We start from the raw sequence: 23,353 nt of genomic DNA, 5'->3' as shown, positions 1-23,353 counted from the left end.
TCTGCCTCCTGAGTGCTGGAATTAAGGCGTGCGCCACCACTGCCTGGCTAATTCAGTGCTCTTAACCGCTGAGCCATCCCTCCAGCCCCCTTCATAAACTTCTTTAATTCAAAATTAACAAGGAGCTGGGTGGTGGTGGCGCATGCCTTTAATTCCAGTAGATGCAGGTGGATCTCTGTGAGTTTGAGGCCAGCCTGATCTACAGATATACAGAGTGAGTTTCCAGGACAGCTACAACTACATAATAGAGAGACCCTCTCTCAACAAAACAAAACAACAAAATGACCTAACTGGTCTGTCTAACTCAGCAGAGTATTTACTTGTTTTCCTGGAATCCCCAATGATCTGAATTCTAGTTCCAGCACGTGTGCGCGTGCACACACACACCCCTAACTTGGCATGGAGTGGATGTGGCTGGCACTCCCAAGGATTCCTGTAGGTTATGTGATCTCACTCTATGAACATTCAAGTATCTGACAGGTGGATAAGGGAGTTTATACATCCATTTTATGGGATTATAAATTTCCTTCACTTTGACGGGGGGATTCAAGACAGGGTTTCTTGGTGTAGCCCTGGCTGTCCTAGAACTTTCTCCGTAGACCAGGCTGGCCTCAAACTCACAGAGATCCACCTGCCTCTGCCTCCCAAGTGCTGGGGTTACAGGTGTGCACAACCGCCGTCCAGCTTTTCCTTTGCTATTTTTCGGCTGGAAAATTACGGACACCGGGGCTTTTCCTCCCAACAGTCTTGCATGTGAGGCCACGTATATCCATCAGTAGGGGAGGCATGCTTGCACATAAGGCCATAGCACTGTGTACAGTAATCGGCTTCTTCCTTCCCCACTGACCATCCAATTAACACTGGCTAACAGTCCCCTGAGACTAGTTGAGAAAGAGGAAGCTACGCTTGGGAAGAAGATTGCTTTGTACTTTATTTACAACAGAATGTAAGAAAAAGTAAGCTATCAACAATAATAAATAACGGGGGCGGGCACAGACGACAGTACAGCCATAGAATCACACAGACGGATGCGCGTCCCTTCCGCTCGCCTTGCTGGCAACTCTCTGTGTTCCAACACTTGGTCCTTCAGCGGTGGCAGTGGTATTTTATAGAGTAAGTCAGCCAATCCAGATCTCAGCTCGAAAATGTAAACACTGAAATTACACTGCAAAGAACACATACATGGCAACATGGATAACGCCAACTCAAGAGAACCTCCTCTTTCTTTGGGGGACACAGAGAAACCTAAAGGGAGACTTGAAATTCTACACACACCACTTCAACGTGAAAAACAAGAAGGCGGGGAGGCTTACGGTGAGCATAACTGCATGGAGTTGCAGTTAAGGGGTACTGTCTCTAACGTCCTCCATGAATTCCTCCTTTCACGGCACGACATCCCGCGAAGCTTGAGCAGTTAGACAGCAGACACGGACCGCTTTGAAGGTGGCGCACAGAAGAACCCAAGCTGTCTTGCATCTGTGTGTCAACACCACGTGATGGTGTCTCACCAAGAATGAAGAGCTTAATGTAGTTTATTTATGTCAATTTATAGCCCAGGCTAGGATTTTGTCATTGCAACTATGGCTCAGACGGCCTACTGTCATCTAGCCGCCTAGTCGGGTGACCGACAAAGCATGGGGAATGGACGGAAACCATTTAGCTAGCCACTCTCCCTGGGATTATCTGCTCAGATGGAAAGGTTAGTCAACCCTCTGCCGGCCTTTTTCAAAAAGGAAATTCCTATCAACCTAAGCCAGCTGGCAGCCTGGGGTCTGTCACCTCTGAGCAGCACAGAGATTCTGAAGGAGGTGGGATTTCAAAGCACTCAGAAACACCTTAGCCTGGAAATTTCATTCAAATTGGTTTTTATCAAGATGTCTTAGTTTACAGTTCATTACAGGCTGTAGAAACAAGCGACAAAATTACTTTTATAGGGGTATCCTTGAGAGTTTTGGATTTTATTCTTAAAATTATATCTGTGTGTGTGTGTGTGTGTGTGTGCGTGTGTGTGCATGTGCGCCACTGTGTATGTGGCAGTTAGAGGACAACTTACGAGAATTATTTTTCTTTCATGTGCGACCTGGGGCTTGAACTCAGGTTGTCAGGCTTGGTGGCAAGTGCTTCCGGCCCTCTGAGCCATTCTGACAGCAGTTGCTTGTGTGTGTGTGTGTTCATTTTGTGTTTGCGTCCATTCACCCACAGTTGAGCTAACTTATTTCCACCCCCAGAACACGCTGACGCACACCTGTAAATAAATTAAAACAATTCCCCACATCGATGCGAGGACTTTACAAACAGACCCAGCAACAAAGTGGCCACCGACAATGTCGCGGCTTCTCCTCTCTCTTTCAGTTCTTCCTTTTGCATTCTCTGACTGCAGCTCGAGAGGAAATGCTCTTCCGACGCAGCTTCAGACAGACCTTATGCAATAAGACACCGCAAAGCCTCCTTGAGCCAGGAAAAGCCCGGACGAAGCGACAGTGCTGTACCACGCCTAGAGCTCAGGAGTATTGCCTATCGGAAAGCCACCTGGAGTAAAGACATGTATGGCCATTTTAGTAGCATCCACCAACATCGGAGATGAAGAGGGGGTAAACAAAGGTACTATCCTATGGGTTACTTCCTTCAGTTTGGCTACCGGAGACTTAGAACTGTGGTGCGGGACTCACTATACTGCATTTTGTCTATGTATATATATATATGTACAGGTATAATACAGTTTTGGTGAACAAAGTTGGAGGTTTTCACATGGCAGACAGAGGCACTGAGTTAAGGACTCTATTTCCCCCTCAAACATGCTTAGTAAATTCAAGTTTCTGCTATATTTTTTTTGTCTTCCCAAATTTCCATCATGCAGCCATTTTGTTTCCATCCTCACAAGAGTTATTCCTATATACACATTCATCGCGGGCTTCTATCCCACAGGAGCGGACTCATGTCAGGACAGAGCGAAAAGATACTTGGAAAATCAAGATTCAGAAAATATCGAAGTCAGGTATGCTTTGTGATGACGGGATTACATATTCAAAGCAGCTAATGAAATATCCAGACTCCCACCCCTTCCTTATTTGTGGCACAGGCAAACCACACGTAGGCAGAAAAGCTGAACACACGCGTGCTGGTTAAGAATTACACTATCAGAGGTTAGCGCCGCAATTGGTGTCAAAGGTGTTGGGCTGACGATAAAGGAAAGAAAACCCACAAAAAGGGAATCAGAAAGTAGCTTTTCAAAGTGAACCAGACTGCTGACCTTGACAACAAAAGCTGGCATACATAGAAAAGGGAACGGGGCATGGTACTGGCACAGAACCTCGGCGCCAGATGGGCTAACCACTGCACGAAACCAATTTGTATCACACGAAAACCAACGAGCCCACCCCAGCCCTATTTCAGCTTGCAAACGGGGAGCAGATACATAGACTCTGTGTCTTCTGAAAGGGGAATTTTGCTTTTTAAAGCCAGACATTCTCACTGAGTACAGCCACTCGGAGAGGAAGCCGCTGAGAAGTCCAAAGAGTTCGAGGAAAGATGGCGACTTCCCACAAGCGAGGTTCATGCTTCTCTACCATGCAAGGAAGGGCACCCTACTACGGCACGGCCCCCTTAAGGGAAAGATAAACTGGTGCGCAGAGCTATTTGCAGTTTTCTTTTGAGTAGTGGGCGCAACATCCATCTACTGATAAATGATCTAGGCACACTCAGCACTCCAGTGCTGGGCTCAAGGGGCCAGCGCCTGTGCCTTGGGGAGGGGGTGTGGCCCCGAGAGACACTGGAGTGCCGAGCACTCAAGACAGGGTGCGGGCAGGGTCCTTTGGCTGGGAGCGGGCAGGGAAGGAGAATACACTCCTCAGTCTGTTTTCTTTCCTTTGGGATCTGTGTTGGGGGTCATTTCCTTGCCTGAGGTTGGAGGTCACAGTCAGAAAGGACAGCTAGGACATGGGCTCTGGAGCTCCCCAGCGACCTCTTGTTCATCGCTGACATTCTGCTTGCCTTCCTTGTGGGTTTAAAGGCAGTGAGGGGCAACTGTGACAGATTTCTTCCTGCCACTTTGACGAATGACCTTGCCAGCCTGAACTCTGACGTCCATTTCAACGTCTCTCAGCAATGAGATCAGGACAAAGGGGACATTTATGACCACACCTCTGTACGAATAGGACTCGGTGATTCCAATCATGGCGACAAGGTCCCCAGGTGACTGTGTCTACTGGCTCCACCAGACATTGCCAATTGCACTGTTTCCTTTTCGAAGGGTTGGGGACGGAGCCCAGTGCCGTCTGCATGCTAGGCAAGAACTCTACCATTGAGCTACACCCCAGCCCCCAATATTTGGACTGTAAGGAAGGAGTAAGAGAATGTTTTCTAAACCTGGTGATCGGCATCTCATTCCAGGTATGTCTGGGTGTTACTAAGCACTTTTAACCGGGTGGGGGGATTCTTTTTTTGCAAGGTTTGGACACCGGACATTCTGACAGTGGTTAAGCCCAGGTAACTTAGTCCACTCTGAACTTCCTCAAGTGGGAGATTGTCAATGAATTCTATTTAGTTCACTGAAATTTCTGAGGACTGTAATGGATGATGGACACTCACAGGTCAAAGGTCAAGCTTCATTGGTACCTGAAGAGGAGGTGTTTGTCTCACCTGGGGCTCTCAGTTTCCAGATCATTCCACATTATATCAGCTATGATCACAGTCATCCAGGCAAGTCTAAAAATTTGAGAGGCCACCAGGGTACAAAAGGGGAAATTACTAAGAGACGGGAACAGATGGGATCTTTATTAAATTCTATGAAAAGGTATAAAGAAGTCATTGTTTAATTGCACTTGGAGCCTCTAGAAATTGGTCATTAAAATTTTCAAAAATTTAAGGAGTTGATTAGGCCCCAAATCCTGAGTCAGACTAATCAAAACAGGAATATTGATAACAACTGGCATTCAAGTATTGGTGGTCAGCAGTCCAAAATTTATCTATTAGGCGAGTGACACCTGAGAGTATTTTCTTTTTTGTTGTTGAGAATTTCATGTTTGATGGGAGGAAATTGACTTCATTATTTTACCACATCTTACAAAAATAAAAACAAAACAAAAAAAAACATCAACAAAACCGGCTTCACGGCTTTCCATCCATTCACCTGGTTACCATTGAAGCCCACGTCAGACTCTCCAAGGCCCCCACACATAAATCTATAGATGCTGTGGGGTTTTTGTTTGATTGTTTTTGATCCAGGGTGTCATATAATTTTTTTATATAACTGAGGTTAACCCTGATCTTCTGAGCCTCTCGTATAGCTAACCACGCAGGGGATGGAACGTAGGGCTTCATGCAAGCTCCTGCAGCTCTTTCCTGGCTAAGTTCTGTCCTCAGCACCCTCCTGTTTTATTTTTCCTAGTCTTACATCTCATGTTCACTATGATGCTGTGTGGCACACGTAGGGGTTCTTGCTATCTGTTAAAATATTTAACCACATGCACACTCTGAGATCAAAGGACATATCTGAGTGACGAGGCAGTCCTTTCCTCTATCAGAGAATTCGTAAAAAAAAAAAAGCCTCAAATGAAAATACAAAACCCAATGGGATGTTCACATGAAGTTACTCTGACTTGGGCCGACATGGCTTTTCAGAAGAGTGGACACCAGGTAAATTCAGGGTGGTTTTTTTCTCGGGATCCGGAAGTGTGAGTGTCTCTGGAGCAGATTTTTTCCGGGGCCGGTCTTTGGGAATGGACAGGAATTCTGGCGCATCTGTGGAAAGAGGGGTGGACGGGGCGCTGGACGGGGCGCTGCGCACTGAGGAAGGCAGCAGGGCAATGCTGGAGATCGAAATGGCGGGTGGGAAAACGCCGATTTTCTTGTTGGTGGCTTCCTGAGTGGCTCGTTCGAATTCTCGCACTTCGTCCATTGTCATGTCTTCAAAGGGAAAAGCAGAGAGGAAAATAAACAGTTACCAAGCAGACGTGCAAAAGGGTTCACCGCTAAGTCTGGGGACTGTACCGTGAAGGAGACCCCGTACCCATCACAAACCCCAACTGGTTTTGAAAAACTAAGCCCTCATTCCCCACTCCCACTGCAACCCTCATCTCTGATACTGAAAAGAATATTCTTTTTTTGGATATCAATTCAAGGATTTTCGAATGACTCTTCAATTAGTATTTAGAAATTACTGAAATACATTTTTTTTTATTATTTGCTGTGGATGTGGTGGGGTGGATGGGTGGGGGTCGGAGGACCACTTTCAGGAGTTGGTTCTTCCGCTACCGGAAGTCACTGGATTGAACTCAGGTTGGCAGCCTTGGCAGTGGTAGCTACCTTTACTCAGCAAGTCATCTCATCAGTCCAATTAGTAGACTCCAAAAATATTTGTGTGTGTGTGTATGTGTGTGCGTGCGTGCACACATGCACCTCCGGGTACACAAAGGAGCCAGAAGAGGGCATCCTTTGACACAGAGTCTTTCCCAGAAGCTGCGCTCACATTTTCTACCCTCTGGGTCCTCCTATTTCTATCCCCTCCCCCGTGAGCTAGAGCCGCAGGCTTTGCGGGGTGCCTGGATTGTTACCTGGGTGCCGGGATCTGAATTTCAGTCCAGCACAAGAGCTCTTAATTGCTGAGCCATCTCCAGCCATGTCAGTGAGTATTTTAAGTATTCCAAGTCAGGATTTAATGAGGGAGTGTAAAACCAGATCCAGTAAATGTGTGCAAGGTGTGTGTGTGCACTTGTGCGTGAGTGTGTGAGGCTGTCTGGGGCTTTTATTAGACTGGGTCACACCCTCCATACAAAGGTCATTAAAGCAATCAGTGACCTTGCCAACGTTACTCTCAAGTTTAGATTGCCAAAGAACCAGATATCTTTAAAGGGCAAATTCAGGCCCAATCTCTGAACTCAGCATTTTATCCTCAGAACACACTTTTTGCACTCTGAAGGTCACAGGGCTGTTATTGTGATTCAGCAATAAATGCTGATAATTGCTCCTCAAAAAGGAAAATAAAATCACCCCCCAAGGCAGCAAAAGGAAAGCAAAAGGAAAGGAAATAAAAAGAAGGGATTATCTAAAGGGATCATGGGGGGGGGCGGACATGGTTTGGTATCCAACAGCTAAGCCAGCAGTGCCTTCCTCGTGTTTTAGGTGTGGGGTTTTCAAATATATGCTTAAAGTTTTTATTGTTTGGGACTGGAAAGATGGATCGGAAATTAAGAGCACACACTGCTCTTCCAGAGGGCCAGAGATCAGTTCCAGCACCCACACCAGGCGACTCACAATCACCTGTAACTAGTATTGATGGAGGGCGTGTGGAGGATAGAGGACTTTGGGGAGTTGGTTCTTGCCTTTTAGCCTGTGGGTCCCAGAGATCAAACTCAGGTTACCAGGCTAGGTGGCAAGCACCTCTACTCATGGAGACATCTTGTAGGCCCTTGTCATTGTTACTATGAATTAAGTCTAGCTATGTCTGGCATCCTTTGGTGATGTTTCTTACTAGGAGCAGAGAAGACGGGTAACTGGGGCTATCTAAACGAGCCTGAAGTGAAGGCTTGACCTTGGAGTAGAGTGGAGCCCGTGAGCTCTCTTTCTCTACTTTGGCTCACATAGGTTCGTTCTTTCTGGTCCTCGGGGGCTCAGACTTCCTGAATGATAGGGCACACCTCAACAACATGCCTTAGAAATGTGGACATGTGGCACGAATAGTAACCACACAAAGCTGATCAATAGATGTCCTTGTGTTGCTGAGGACCAAACCCAGGGCCCCCGGGGGCCAGGCAGGAGCTCTACCACAGAGCGACCACTGGATTTTATAACGTCAAAACAATAAAACCTTTTTCGTTTTTTTAGCTTTGAGAGATAGGGTTTCTCTGTGTGGCTCTAGCGGGCCTGGAACTCATTCTGTAGACCAGGCTGGCCTCAAACTTAGAGATGGGCCTGCCTCTGCCTCCCAAGTACTGGGATTAAAGGCATGTGCCACCATGCCCAGCTCAAAAAAACATTTTCCATGAAATGAAATCTGTAATCATTTCCTTATGAAATTATTAAAATTTCCTGAAAGGGAATTTTTTTTTACAAAGATTAAGAAATTACAACTGTGTTGACATGATGCAAAATTTATATTAAGAGAAATTATACCTGTAAACTCACTACTTTTAAATAAATAAAGGAGATTAAACTTCTTTAAAAGCAGCATTTACTTGGAAATGAAATTGGAACTTTATAAATATAATAAATTTTAATATAAAAAATTTTAGTGCACCAGGATATATCTTGACACTACTTGATTAACAAGTGGCAGAAAACATTGTGATACTAGATGTATCCAGCAGGGGGCAGAAATGACACAGAGTACAGAACTTGGATTTTTTTTTTTAATTCAGAGTATCTATCTTCCTTGGAGGCTTTGAAACTACCGAATTGTCAATGAGACTGTCCTTTTTTTTTCCCTCTCTATCTCTTATTGCTGTGTTCATGGATGCTAATTTTGCTTACCTTTGTTCATGTTCAGGGTGAAAATTTAAATTCCATTTTAGCAGCCATAAAGGTTATTATTTTTTGTTTTTAGAGAGGCCCTTGGGTAGCTCAGGATGTCCTCTGCCTCACTGTGTAGCGGAGAATGACTGTGGATTTCCGATCCTCCTGCCTCTACCTTCCCAATGCTGGACTGCAGGTGTGTGACACTAGCCCTAGTTTATGTGGTGTTGGGGACGGACGGAGCTCAGGGTTTTGGGCATGACTGGCACTCTGCCAGATGAGCTACACCCTGGCCCCCTATGTGGTTTTATCACTATTTATAAATTTAAAAATTGTTTTAGTTTTAAACTTAAGTGTGTGTATGTGCGTGTGTGCGTGTGGTGTGCGCACATGAAAGGCAAAGGGTAACTTCTTGACGCCAATTCTCTCTTTCCAGAATTACACCGGTTCTGGCAATCAAACTGCGGTCACTCGGCTTGTATGGCAAGGGCCTTTCCCTGCTGAGCCATCTTGCTGGCCCACCCATGCAGATTGTATTTGTGGTGCAAACAGTCTCTCAACTTTAACCATCCGATGAAACAATAAGATCGTGAAAAATAAGCGATCCCCGATTCCATGAAATTCCAAAGAGAGAGGGCAATCTCACAAGACAGCCATTGTGCCGAGATCACGGCAACAATGGGCGGTTTACAGCCAGAGACTACGTGGGCCGCCTTTCTGGATTATCACCTTCTCCTGCACAGTAAGATGACTTAGTGCTAATGATGATGAATTAAAACAGAAAGGAACTCATGCAAAGGCCTGAAGCTGTAAGCTCCCCCGTACACCCATCTTGAGATAGAGTCTCACACTGTAGCTCAGGCTGGCCTCCAACTCCAGGCAATCTTCCTGCCTCAGCTCTCAGCCACCAGGCCGGGCTGAGACCCTGGAAACAGTGGTACTCAGCGCCCTTCAGGCATCCCTCGTCCCTCCCTCCCCTGTAGCTTTCATTGTCTGGTCCTGTTTAAAGTGAGCAACGTTCAGAGCAGTTGATGGGCACTGTTTGACATTCCTAAGAGAAAAGGTAATCAAAAGTAATGGAAAATTCGGGACCGGTTTCCTTAAGGAACATTCCTATCTTTAGAACAGGAAAAGGCGTGGTGGCGAGGCATCTGACCAAATCAAGGCGTACCTTCGGCAAATCGTGCCCCAACATTTTTCTGCAAAACCCAGAGCATGCAATAGGGGGGAGGCAGGGCTGGGGCGCTCTCAGGCTCACGGGTGGTCACATGCATCGAATGCCGTGCACTAGCCTGGCGAGGCACAGTCAAAAGACATGCTTCAAACATTTCCAAAATGTTACCAAAAAGTCTCCGCAATTCTAAAGCCTTTGTTACAACAGCCACTTCTCAAGTTCTGTAATTATATTCTTATTTTTTAAAAAAGATTTATCACGTATTTATTTACTTATTTTGTGTGTGTGTGTGCATGTGTGCATGCAGTAGTGCCTGCCGAGGACAGAAGAGGGCATTTGATACTCTGGACCTGGAGTTGCAGACAGTTGAGAGCCACTAGATGTGGGTGCTGGGAACCGAACCAGGGTCCTCTGAAAGAGCAGCAAGGGCTCTGAGCCAACTCCCTAGAGCAGTGGTTCTCAACCTTCCTAATGCTGTGACCCTTTAATATAGTTCCACATGGTGTGGTCACCCCAGGCATAAAATTATTTTTGTTGCTGCTTCATAACTGTAATGTTGATACTGTTACGAATCGTAATGTAAACATCTGAATTTTTGGATGGTCTTGGGCGACCCAAAGGGGTCGTGACCCACGGGTTGAGAAACACTGCTCTAGACCCTACATTCTCATTCCCTAAAAGGTAAAACAGAGAGGTACCAGCCATGTAATAACTACGTTCTTGAATTTTAAAGTGTCTCATACATATTATCCCAGGGCCTGGACACGGCAGACACAAGAACTCAAGATGTTCTCAGAGAGATCCCAGCTCTGGTTGAGACCCCTGTGGTTTAGTATTAATCCCTTGTTGTCTACACCTCCCCCTCATTAGCTGGACTGGCTGAGAGGTAACTTACATTTAAATTCTGGTGTATACCCTGTAGTCAGCTCTCATTAACCAAGGCTGTCTAAGGCCTTTGGTAAATCCCAGGCCCTACCTACTACACAGCATTCCCGAATCCCAGCTGGTCCCCTGGTCACCCTGCCACCCCTGACACATACGTGGGCATAGACTGCAGCTTAGTTTTTTTTTTTTTTTGGTTTTTCGAGACAGGGTTTCTCTGTGGTTTTGGAGCCTGGAACTAGCTCTTGTAGACCAGGCTGGTCTCGAACTCACAGAGATCCGCCTGCCTCTGCCTCCCAAGTGCTGGGATTAAAGGCGTGCGCCACCACCGCCCGGCTGCAGTTTAGTTTTGAGATTAGCCTAAGATTAAAGGGAACTGATTGAGAAAAACAGCCCAGAAGAGTTGTGGAAAGCCTTTCGAAGCCTAAGAAACCTAAACCCCGGAGCACGAGGGTTAACTATGCCCTGAAAAGCCTGGCATCTGCTCTGCTATACGTCTGACAGGCACCGCCAATCCTATGCTGGTTTATGATTGGCGCAGGTCATCTCACGGGCTCCACCAAATGTTTCCACTCTCTGTGTCCTGGGTTTTACGAGCGGGTTAGCCATGAAGTTAAGCCCCTTGAAAGAATGGAAAGATCTGGAAGACACGGGTGACCGACACAGCCCACTCAGCGGGCATCTTCACCCACTCAGGGAACAAGGCTGTGTTTTCCCAGGAGGCTAGGGAGCCAGCGTTTTTAGGGTCTGACAGATGGGTTTCCGGGTCTGTTTCGCACAGCGTGGGCAACTCGCTTTGAACAGTCTACATACACTGGTCTGCGCATGGCCCTCTATGTCATCCACAGTGGAGGAGTGCTGACTGCAAACTTTTATGTTGGTTTGTTCATGCATGTTTTTCTCGTATTCCCGAACATCATCCATTGTCATATCTGAAAGAAGTCAAGACGTGGGCAACTTCCGTTATTAAATACAAACTTTAATCGGGGGCCCTTTAGGGAGAGACAGTAGTAGCTCAGCAGTCGCCAAACAGGTCTTAAAAAACTAACTTTATGGGACAAATCATAAAGTTAGGTAAACCAGCCGCAGAGGGAGTGAGGGCAAGGAAGTTTAGAGTTGGAAACCATTTTGGGGGCGCCTCTTGGAAAGTGAGCTGGGTGGGTGAAAGTGTTAGCGAGTGGGTTGTGCAGAGCCTGAGATCTCCTAAAGTTGTGTTAGAAGATCCCTTTCAGGGACAGAGGGGCAGGTGTTTCTGGTTTAATACTTACCCGAGGTAGAACTTTCCAGAGAGATCTAAGGCATTGAGTTAGTGCATTTGACAGAGCAAGGGCACTTTCATTGCTATGGCACGGGACAAGCTGTGGAGAGCAGACCCCAGGGCACTCACGGGCGTGTGTGAGATTCGGCACACTTCTCACAGATGCACTTTTGCACAGAACAGGAGGGGCCCGAGAGTACAGGTCTTTGAGACTAGTCTAACAGCTCGGGAACGGCTGACACTATTCCACCCACATTGATCTATAAATACAACTGCGCACACCAGCACGTTTGGCTGGAGTCTCCAGCTTTCCAGTGTTTCGGGATAATGAGCCCTTCATAATGGTTTTCAGCAGGAGACAGGTCTGTGACAGTTTCTGGTTGAGTCAACGGTGGGAAGGTGCTCTGTTGGCATCTCTCTAGGAAGGGGGACGGCAGGGAGGCTGTGGAACATTCCATCTGCCAGGACCTGATTCCAAATGTCAATAAAGATCGGGTTGAGAAATCCTCTCTTATTTTCACAGCCTTGGCTCTTGGGAGGCCAGAGGCTTGTGACTTCGAGGCCAGCCTGAACTACAGGAGACCTTCTCTCAAGACAAACAAAAAAAGAGCAAAAACAACAAACAAAAAGAGAAGACCAGGAAATCTCTTTTAACAAGTGAAATGCATAAAATTGCTATTTTTTTGGTCTCACTTTAAATGTTCCCTTTGTCTTCCTCCCCATCCCTCACTCTCTTGCTATTCTGCAGTATTTTATCAGCTATTTTCCCAGTCCGGCAACTCTGTCTTGGTGGAAGGAATTTCACTGCGTGCCTCTTTACCAACCAAGAAAGTATGCAAAAAAAAAAAAAAGAATAACAAAAAGAACAAACAATTGCATCACCTACCACTCTATCTCTGATTGGCTCGGTGGGGGATTTGCAATACGCATTCCCAGCTGGAGCTTTTCCCTAAGTATCTTCTGCAGCCCGAGGTCTTTTTATATCAATCTAAGTGTCATGTGAGCTCTCTTTGCTTCCAAAGGGCAGACCTGCCAGAGCTCATGATTTAATTCAGTGTGGTCTGGGCCGGGGTGGAGCATGGCTCACAATCTGGGCTATTTTATTGAGCTGATGCTGTCCTTCCCACCCCCCTGGAACCATCCATCAGGAATGCTGTTCACAGCAATAGAAGTATTGAGAAGGCTAAGCGGCAGGCTGATGCTGTCCTTCCCACCCCTCTGGAACCATCCATCAGGAATGCTGTCCACAGCAATGGAAGTATTGAGAAGGCTAAGCGGCAGGCTGGTCAAGCAAGGACATGCTCTTCTTTTAGAAAACAGGTTACTGACAAGCAATGATAGGATGCTGCTTTAGGCTGAAGACAGAAGGGCCTTAATCAACAATAACACATTCCACAAGACCAAACCCCACGATTTCAATGACTGATCGTTAGTAGTTCTTAAACACAAACATACCTGGAAATGAATACAAAGAGGTCCCATTCAATTACGAGTTTAAAATTGAAAGCGGTTTCCTTGTGCACATGTCATTAGCCACTTAATTGGGGAAACGAAACTCGGGGAAGGCCAGAGTTTACTATTTCACTTTACTGAATCCCCACAAAAACCGTTCTTTATCTGCAATTAGCTCACCGTGAAGGGAGGGACTGAGCACAGGGCAGACTCTGGACTTTCAGAGCTGTCTCGGTTTAACCGGGGTAAGACAGGGTTTAGAGCAGGGATGATCAGTGTCTTGTTCCTAGTGGGAAGCTGAAAACAACTCAAGGGATTGGTGGTGCCAACCAAGGACAAAAAGAAAAAAAACCAAACCAAACCAAAACGAGGCAGATGAATACTTAATCCTGGTAGGAAAGGTCTGGATATATTTAGAAACACTGAAAGCATCTATTTTCTTCTTTTTTTCTCCTCTCTGTCTCTGTTAGTTTTGTTTTTTCTTTTCAAGACAGGGTTCTTTGTGTAGCTTTGGAGCCTGTCCTGGAACTTGCTCTGTAGACCGGGCTGGCCTCAAACTCACAGAGACCCTCCTACTTTTGCTGGGATTAAAGGCGTGTGCCATCACCACCTGGTTCTCTCTGGTTTCTTTCAACAGGGTTTCTCTGTGTAGCCCTGGCTGGAACTCACTCTGTAGACTAGGCTGGCCTTGAACGCAGAGATCCTCCTGCTTCTGTCTCTGAGTGCAAGTGCTGGGATTAAAAGCTCGTGCCACAGCTACCAGGCCTGAAAGCATCTATTTCTCTCCCCAACCCCCGCTTCTACCTTGCCTTCTGAGACAGGATTTCATGTAGCCCAGACATCAAACTCTCTGTACCCTAGGACCTGACCTCCTGATTCTTCTGTCTCCGATTTGCAAGGGCTGGGTGGTGCTGGGGCTTCCTGCTAGGCAAGCTACTAACTAAGGAGACTCTCTTTACATCTTGAAACAGTCTCCACACACCACAAACACACATGAACCTGAGGGCAATGTGTCAGTCCTCCTTGGTAAGTTATGGAAATGCTAATTAGGTGGGAAAGTGCCAGTTTGGATCACCTGGTTAAATGTGCTGTTTTTGCATTGAATATTACCTCACATACACAAATCCATACACAAATCAATTTTTTAGAAAGTTCAATTGCATATGCCCAATGACAGAGCATATTTCCAAAGACAATTCATCCTTGTCACTGATTGATTTTTCAATGATATGAGCAACTTCTAGCAATTTAGTGCAGAGCTTTGCCAGAAGCAAATGCTTTCTGAGATTATCAGCCAAACTTCTAAAAGTTTTTGAAGCATGTGTATATATGTATGTATGTTTGTATGCATGTGTGTTTGTGTATGTATGTATGTATGTGTGCTTGTGTATATGTGTATGCATGCATGTGTTTGTGTGTGTGTATGTATGTATGCATGTATGTGTGCTTGTGTATGTGTGTATATATGCATGTGTGTGTGCTTGTGTGTATGCATGTGTGTGTGTTTGTGTGTGTGTGCATGCACACTCCATATTGCACATATGTAGTCAGAGGACAACTTGTAGGAGTCTGCTCTCGTTCTCTCCTTCTACCACGGGAGTCCTGGGTATTGAACATAGGTCGTTAGGCTTAGAGGCAAACACCTTTACTACTGCGCCATCGGGCTGGTTCTCAGACAAATTCTAAATGCAAGAAAGCCTATGCCAATCACTTTTCAAATGAACTCTTAGATGATGACTTTGTTTCTGGTTTTGAGACAGGGTTTCTCTGTGTAACAGCTCTGGCTGTTCTGGAACTCCCTCTGGAGACCTTGAATTCACATCTGCCTGCCTCTCCCTCCTGAGTGCTGGGATTAAAGGTTTGTTTGCTCTGTTTTTAGATGGGGTCTCTCGAAGCTGAGGCTGGCCTTGAACTCCTAGACCTCCTGCCTCCACCTCTCAAACATTGGAATTATAGGTGTGTACCACAATGCTCAATATTATCACTATTATTCTATGAACTTATTTGGCATAGGACGGCCTTGAACTTGATAGGTAGCTGAGGATGACCTTCAACTCCTAATCCTCTTGCCTCCAACTCCTGAATACTGGGATTACTGTTCGTGTACTGTTTATGCAGCACTGGGGATTGAACCCAGGGCTTCATGCATACTAGACAGGTACTCTACCAAGTAAGCTACATCACCAGGCCCATTTTAGTGTGTGTATGTGTGTGTGTTTTCTTGAGACAAGGTCTTTCCTTGTAGCTCTACCTGTCCTGGAACCTGATCTATAGACTAGGCTGTCTTGGAACTCAAGGAAATCCACCTATATCTGCATTATTGCATTACTTGGTATGTGCTACCACATCTGGCTTCCTTTTAGTATTAAAAATTATATTTATATGGATGTTTGTGTGTATGCCTGTGGGGACCAGAAGATGCCCTTAGATTCCAGGAGCTCCTGGTGTTTGTGAGCTGCCTGACATGGGTGCTGGAAACCAAACTCCAGTTCTCTACAAGAGCAGAAAACGCTCTTAACTCTGAACTATTTCTCTAGTCACTGAATAAAATGCTTAAAAACTATTATTTATTAACCCGGTCATTCAAATAATGCCAGGGTTACGCTATGTAAAAATAGGAATCCCAGGTGAGAGGGCAGGCAGAGTTGTTGGTCACCAAGAGCCCGATGACCAGAGTTCAAATCCCAGGACCTGCACGGTGAAAGGAGGATCTTCATACACACTTTATACCATGTATGAATCCAAGGAGTCCTGAATTACAGGAGGAAAGTGTTTAACGCCTTATGGCTTCTTTGACCAGTCCTTTGGCCTCTGGAGACACCATGGTAAGAAACTGATGGATGCTTATTTCAGGAAGTTGTACGTATGTTATTTCACACACACACACACACACACACACACACACACACACACACACACAGAGTTTTAACTGCATCTGTGGGTGCCTCTGGCTTACTTGGCTCTATATTATCTCTCCACTTCCAAGCTCCTAGGTCAAAACAGAGATGATTGCTTTATCATTCTGAGGCAAAATTGAAGTCAAAACAAGCCCCTGGGTCTCGGAAGATCTACTTATGGACTGGACGCTTTTCTGGCTCTAGCAAAATGGTGGCCGTCCATCTGCAAGACTCGCTTTTAAATTCTCTTTCTTCTTATTGTTGTTTTTGAGACAAGATCTCATTGCATATCCTAGGCTAACTTAGAACTCACTATGGAGCCCTGGCTAGCCTGGGACTCATGATCATATCTCAGCCTCCTGAGTGCAGGGATGGTAGACATGTACCTTTAGGCCTAGCAGGGAATTAAAAAAAAAAAACTCATTGGAACAATTAAACAATTATAACCTAACACATGCTTCCTGCCCCAACACATGCTTTTTACAAAAAACTTAAGGGCTTCCACTTTCTCTGTATTGAAATCAGCCAATTCTGAAGACTTGGTACATACCCTTCCCTAAGACCTAGACTGGCAACTGACAGCCGTGATTTTGGTTTTCCTTTTAAAATTTAATTGGATTTTATGCAGGTGGATTTTTGCTTGCACATATGTCTGTGCGCCACACGCTTGGTGCCGCAGAGGTCGGAAGAGGGCGTCAGAGTCCCTGGACCTGGAGTTAAGGTTGGCTGTGAATCACCATGTAGGAGGCAGGGACTGAACCAGTCCTCTGCAGGAGCAACATGGGTTTTTAATCTTGGCACTATCACTCCAGCTTCTCCTTTGTTGTGGGGACACAGGGACATGCTATGTAGCCTTTGTTGGCCGGGAACTCCCTGAGACTCCGGCCTCAGATGTGGTGATACTCCTGACTCTGCTTCCCAAGTGCCGGAGTCACAGATGTTGGGGCCACTACACCCATTTATTTAAGGGAGCGTGTGCTGGAATGTAGGCAGGAAAGGGGTTTACAGGCTCCTTCGAAAGTGATGTGAACTATCAAGTTCTCTTCCTAGAAAAATGAACACAGACACACTCAGGTGCCCAGGCTCGGATTTCAGGAAACCGGGGGCCCATGGATGTTGCCGCTGTGGTAAACTCCCTCAGTTTGTGCTCATGTATCCACCTGAGCTTGTGTCTCTCCTTGTCAGCCTTCTCTGGGGACTCTGGTTGACTTCGAAGTGACTTCATAAGACTGTTTCATCTACCAGCCAGAATTCAGCCTCCCACATACTTTTTGGGGAACGAGTCAGGTTTTCAAAGACAATTGTGAGGTGCCCCTCTGTCACAGGGTCCCTGTGGCAATCTTCAGTGTGTCTCTCTGAAAATACTGTCAGATTTGAGAAGCAAATCCGTGCTTTTTGTGAAGCTGGGCTGGCTATTTTTATCCACTTCCCCTCTCACCCCATCTCCTGAACTGTGCTGGGGCTCGGCTGATTAGTGTTCTAGTCACGCAGAGAGGCTCAAGGCTCGCAGATAAAGACCAATCAGGGCTTTGGGAAGCAAACTCAACTCCTCCAGCATGGACATGCCGATACTTTACAATGAACATGAGCAGAATAAAATCTGCTTAGGGAAATAGTTTCGTGACTCCCAAGAATGCTGAAGAGATGTGGAAATAAATCCTTGGGCGAGGGAAGATTGCCATCCTCGGCAATGTCTTTTCTCCACTCAGAATTAAGCACTGGAAACGGGGAGTCTAATTTGTAAGAGAGAGTGAGGCAGCCAGGGTGGCCCTGGATGGTGCTCAAGGATGGACAGTGTGTACCACCGCACAGACATACCTACGGCTCAGGATGTGGATGGCGCCCAAACCCAGCCCCAACAGTATAGCACCTGCCGAGTCTGCCCGGAAGTGGGACCCTTTCCTAATACACCTGTTTAAAGGGTGGGGGGGGGGTACTTATTTCTTCTCATTCTTCTGAGGCACCAGAACTTAGTGGCTGGCGCTGAAGATGCCTTCGATTCTTCGAGCCTATTCTATTTGGAATGAATTATTTAAGCTGTCCTTGCAAGCCAGTCTGGCTTACATCCCAGGCTGTGAGCCAACAGTTCAGAGCCACCTGGAGGGCTATGGGAACCACAGCGGGCTAGGGGCTTGGGGCTTGAGAATGCGCATCTCTAACAAACGCCCAGGAGATGGGGGAGGTTGCAGCTCCAAGGACCTCAGCTTAAGATCCAGGACCGGAAGTGGCTCCATAGGAGGCTTCATCGCGTGGGACCTTGTCCATGTTTACTAATGAAGGCCTCGCAGCCTGTGCAAGACCAAAGGGAAAAAAGCAACCCCAGGTACCCCAGCTGAAGGGTTATCCTGGTTTGGACTTTGCCTTGGTAATAACACACCCACCTATCTGAAAGGCCCATAGTTCCCTGTACCACCTCGAGTCAGTAAGTGGCCGAGCAGACATTCCATGGCATGGCCGGTTTCTATTCATTTAATTTCCTGAGAGTCTGTGTCAGGTAATGAAGGAACCACTGTGTTCTGGGCCAGCAGCTCAGCTGGGCTGCTGAGGTCTGCAAAGAGTTTACACCAGATTGACGGTGTGGTTCTCAGACCCCTTGCTGCCCAAAAAGGCTGCTGCTTGTTTTGGTTGGGACTGGGACTGTGGACACAGGGGGTGGAGACCACTCTGGGGTGGACAGGCGGCGCCCTGATGGTCTGCATCTACCAAACCCTATGCCTTCCAACCACAACTCAGCCTCCAAGAGGGTATTGTGATCAACAGACTCCTTCCTCTAACTCATCCTCAGTAAATAGGACTCCTTAAAGACCTTGGAGCTGGAGCGCCTGTGTTTCATCTCATATATTAGTCTAGCTTCAGGCTCTTGCAATAACCTGAGAATTCTAAAGGAACCTTGCATATGCTAGGCAAGTCTCTCTCTCTCTCATTTAATTAAAAGCCCTTAAGGCATCACGTCCTTGTTGCAGGCTTAGCTGGGAAGGAAAGAACCACGTCCACCCTCCATCTCTCTTTACTGGACACCCACTCTCATTTTGGTTGATTGTCAATCTTTTTTATTTTCATTAAAAAAACCTTCTCTTTTTATTATTATTGTTTATGAATGCATAATATCATGGTATTTGTGTAGGTGTTGGTGGACAACTTTGTGGAGTCAATTCTCTCCTTTCACCTTTAACGTGGGCTCTGGGGATTGAACTCAGGTCACCAGTTTGGCAGCAAATGCCTTTACCGGCTGAGCCATCTTGCTGGCCCCAAACCCTTCTTTTTGACATCTTGGCTCCTTGAGCACAGTCCAGCCCTCCCTTTTAAAATTGCTTTTCTGGAAAGTTCTCAGTAGCATTCTGGTGTTAGAGAAACCTAGCTGACAGCCCTGCTTCCTGGCCATCAAGGTGGCAGATTCTGGGTCCTCTAGGTACCTGTCCTTTGGTTAAACATCTAATCAGTGCAGGCTAGCTAGCCTTGTTTATTTCCTAAGAATGGCAATAGGAAGCCATGAGCTCTGAGACAGACATACCAAGAGAGGCTAGGCATTACTTCATCTCTTTTCCTTCCTTCCTTCCTTCCTTCCTTCCTTCCTTCCTTCCTTTTCTTTCTTTCTGTGTGTGTTATGTGTGTGTGTGTGTGGGATGGGTGTTGGGAAAAGGTCTGCGTTTCCTCCGAGACTTGCTTCCCAGTGAACAAAAACCAAAGATAACAACAAAATAAAAACACCCAGAAAAATTTAAGGACCAGAGAAAATAATCCCAGAATCCTTTCCATCCCCTTGTTCCATAAAAGACAAGACTTGGGGAAATCTTCCTGACATGAAAGTCATGTAGTGCATGAAAAATGCCCTGGGGGTGTGTGACACAGAAATCTGAGCTGTGATGGGCATTGGGACAAACCAGGACAATGCACGTACTTGTCAGTAGGTGCAGATCTGGGAGAGTGGAAACAGAAAACGGAACAAATCGAGTCTACAGCTCAGAGGACCATGCCTTTAAAACGGCACTGAGAAGCAGCTGCCGGCATGAATGACTAACATTGCCCCTACCCGTTCTGTCCAATGTAGCCTTTCTCTTAAAGATGGGGTTGGGGAGGAGGTTAGCTGATGCTGTGGGAACTGAGGGCATGGGTGGAAGAAGGGTGGAGAAAGTCCAAAATACAATCTAGGTTACACCCGGGAGGAATAATGTGACTTAGGACCATAGACAAATAAAGTCAGCTCGATCCTAAGTCACTGGTTGGGCGTGCTTGCTTCTATTTATAGCCAAGGACACAAGCCACCTGATGACTGATTCGGGGAAAGCAGAGGACTCATGTCCATACAGCCGCTGGCCTGAGCATCCGGGGCTGGGGCGGGGTGGGGGGGGGTGGAGGAGGTGGTCCATTCATCATGGCACCAAGCAAACCTTGTTTTCATTTACTGACGATGTGCAGAACTTGTTTAAAATCTTCGCATGACATTAAAGAAAAACAAACCCAAACCCAAACCAAAAAGCCAGAACGACACTTTCAGTTAGGGTCATCTAGACACCTAAGTCTCCATCTGCTCTTGACTCCTTAGAGAACCTGTGTATGTCTGATAAGGTTCCAAGTGTTCTCTGCATCAAGGGACCGTAACTCAATAAGATGCTTCCGATAATGTTAAAGTTTGGGATAAATTAGGATGGGTATGAAATCCATCCCACAGAGGGCAACGGAGCCCTGTGTATACAGCCGATGAGCATCAAGCAAGTCAAGGTCCTTCTTGGTCAATAGTTCTGTGGCTATTTCAGACCAAGCTTCTATAATTACATCCCTATAAGGCTCACCAGACAGAGGTGTTTCCAATACAGGAAGCACTGACCGGCCCTCCGTTGCTGTCCTTCTAGGTTACACCTGAAGCTGGGTGTACTGAAAACCGAGTCAATGTATTATGAAACTGTTCTCCAAGTTATTCTGGGTCATCTGACTTACCGTACCACTCATCGACCCACGCAAAGGCCTGTCTGTGTCCAATCAGCAGGATGTCTCGGACCACCTGAAGAGGAAGAGAATGAGGTTGAGATAATACCGGGTAAGATCAAGGCTGTCTGGGTGGGGGATGAGGGGCTGGAAACAGGGCTAAGGGGGTCAAGTACTGGCTGTGTAAGCATGAGGACCTGAGTTTGTATTTAGCACCCATGTAAAAATTAGATGTGTTATGTATGCCTGTAACTGGAGGGTGCTGGGGAGAGTGGAAACGGGGGCTCACCAGGGGCTCTCTGGCCAGCCAGTCTGGCCTGTCAGTGAGCCCCAAGATTAGTGAGAGAGCCTGTCTTAAAACATACCCAGGGGTCAGTGAGAGAGGTCAGAGGGTAAAGGTGCCTATCCGAGTTCAATCCCTGGGTGGAAATGAGTTCAGCTGGTGGAAATGGTGCTGAGAATAGATGCTTGGAAGTTCTCCTGGGACCTCCTCATGTGCCATGGCACCCCAGCCCTCCTCCCCACTAAACAAACAAATGTCAAGTAATCTAAGAGGAATCTTAAAAAACTGGGGAGTAAAGACAGAGAGAGAGAAAGAGAGAGAGACAGAGAGAGAGAGAAGACATTTGGGATGTCAACCTCTGGCCTTCATAAGAGCGTGGATGGGTAAGAAGGCCCCTCCATACATACACAGATAGGCCCCAGATAATAACAAGAAAGTAAAGTAATATGGAATATTTTAGTTCAGCTGTCTTATTTCCTCTCCCCCCTGTTTTGTTTTTTGAGATAGGATTTCTCTGGGTAATAGCTCTGGCTGTCCTAGAACTTACTCTATAGACCAGGCTGGCCTCGAACTCAAGGAGATCCACTTGCCTCTGCCTCCCAAGTAGCGGGGTTAAAGGTGTGTGCCACCACCGCCCAGATCATCTCTTTCTTAACAGTCTACTTCCTTATTTTTATATGTACGAATGTTGTGCCTGCATGTATGTATATGTACCACATGCAATCGGGGTCTGATGAGAGCGTCAGAACTCTTTGATCTAGAGCCACAGATGGTTGTGAGCCATCATGTGGGTGCTGGGAACCAAATCCTGGTCCTTTATAAGAGCAGCCAGTGCTCTTAACCACTGAGCCATCTCTCCAGCCCTGTATCTCTTTCAGTAATAGTTCACTATTTTTTCTTCTTATATGAAAACCATGGGGGCTGAGAGATGGCTCAGAGGTTAAGAGCACTGCCTGCTCTTCCAAAGGTCCTGAGTTCAATTCCCAGCAACCACATGGTGGCTCACAACCATCTGTAATGAGATCTGGTGCCCTCTTCTGGCCTGTAGGCATACACGCAGACAGAATACTGTATACTTGATAAATAAATAAATAAATATTTAAAAAAAAAAAAAGAAAAAGAAAACCAATCAAGCCTATAAGGATTTACTTATCTTGTGTCTCACGTACCGTAGAATGGTGCTTTGTTCACATGTATTCACTGCTCGGTTCCCAATGGAACAAAGGGAAGTGCTCCTGACACCCCCAACATACTTGCTCCAGCCTATGAATATCCAAGAGGAACGGCTGGATGGGATGTGGGTGTGGGGGACAGCCCATTAGGGAGAAACGAGAATGCTAACGTACTGTGGTGGTTTGAATGATAACGGCCCCTATAGACTCTCAGGTTTGAATACTTGGTCCCCAGCTGGTGGAACTGTTTGGTAAGGATTAGGAGGTGTGGCCTTGTTAGAGGAGGTGTGTTACAGAGGGTGGGCTTTGAGGTTACAAAGACCTATGCCATTCCAGTTAGCTCTCTTTCTGTCTCGTGGGTAAGATGTAAGCTCTCCTCTACTGCCCTAGTGCCAAGCCTGCCCGTCTGCTGCCATGTTCCCTGCCATGATGGGCATGAACTAACCCTCTGAGATTGTAAGCAAGCCCCCAGTTAAACACACTCTTTTATGAACTGCCTTGGTTATGGTGTGTCTTCACAGCGAGAGAAGTCACATAGACCATGATCTTTGCTACTCAGACAAGTGTCTGTTTCCATCAAGACACATACACTCCTTGGTAGGAAACATAGGCTCTGTACTAGTTAAATGTCAGGGTGATGAGCCCAGAGAAGTCACCCCAGTTACTGCTGAGCGAGTGTTCATGAGCCGTCAGTAGTTGGTACACACCTTCAGCCTGACTCACAAGGAAGATGGAGCCATTTCTGTACATCCCTGTAGGATGGGAGAGGGCTGACCAAGAGCAAGCACTGAGCTCTTGAGATAGTTTAGCGGGTAGCTCGCTTGCTGTGTACCCCGACAATCTAAGCTTCATCCCTGGAACCTG

General features: G+C 46.5%; 1 protein-coding gene across 6 annotated transcripts in view; it reads right to left on the bottom strand.

The window, feature by feature from the left end:
* Positions 1–913: 913 nt before the first annotated feature.
* The window catches only part of Pitpnc1 (phosphatidylinositol transfer protein cytoplasmic 1), a 276,157-nt gene continuing 253,717 nt past the window's right edge, over positions 914–23,353 (bottom strand). For 5 of the 6 annotated variants that reach the window (XM_041635717.1, XM_041635714.1, XM_041635715.1 and 2 more), the window contains exons 8-9: positions 21,047–21,110; positions 914–5,904 (exon numbers count right to left, since the gene is read on the bottom strand). In XM_041635717.1, the coding sequence (XP_041491651.1) occupies positions 5,588–5,904; positions 21,047–21,110 (381 nt within the window). In that variant the 3' untranslated portion in view covers positions 914–5,587. Of the gene's footprint in view, positions 5,905–11,317; positions 11,437–21,046; positions 21,111–23,353 lie in introns of all 6 variants that reach the window. The other variant, XM_041635719.1, reaches the window with a different exon arrangement.

Source organism: Microtus oregoni, unplaced genomic scaffold (genome assembly GCF_018167655.1).
Source record: "Microtus oregoni isolate MIOR12 unplaced genomic scaffold, Mior012 000048F_ref0000485, whole genome shotgun sequence".
NCBI classification, from domain to species: Eukaryota; Metazoa; Chordata; class Mammalia; order Rodentia; family Cricetidae; genus Microtus; species Microtus oregoni.
This window is presented reverse-complemented; position numbering and strand designations above follow the sequence as displayed.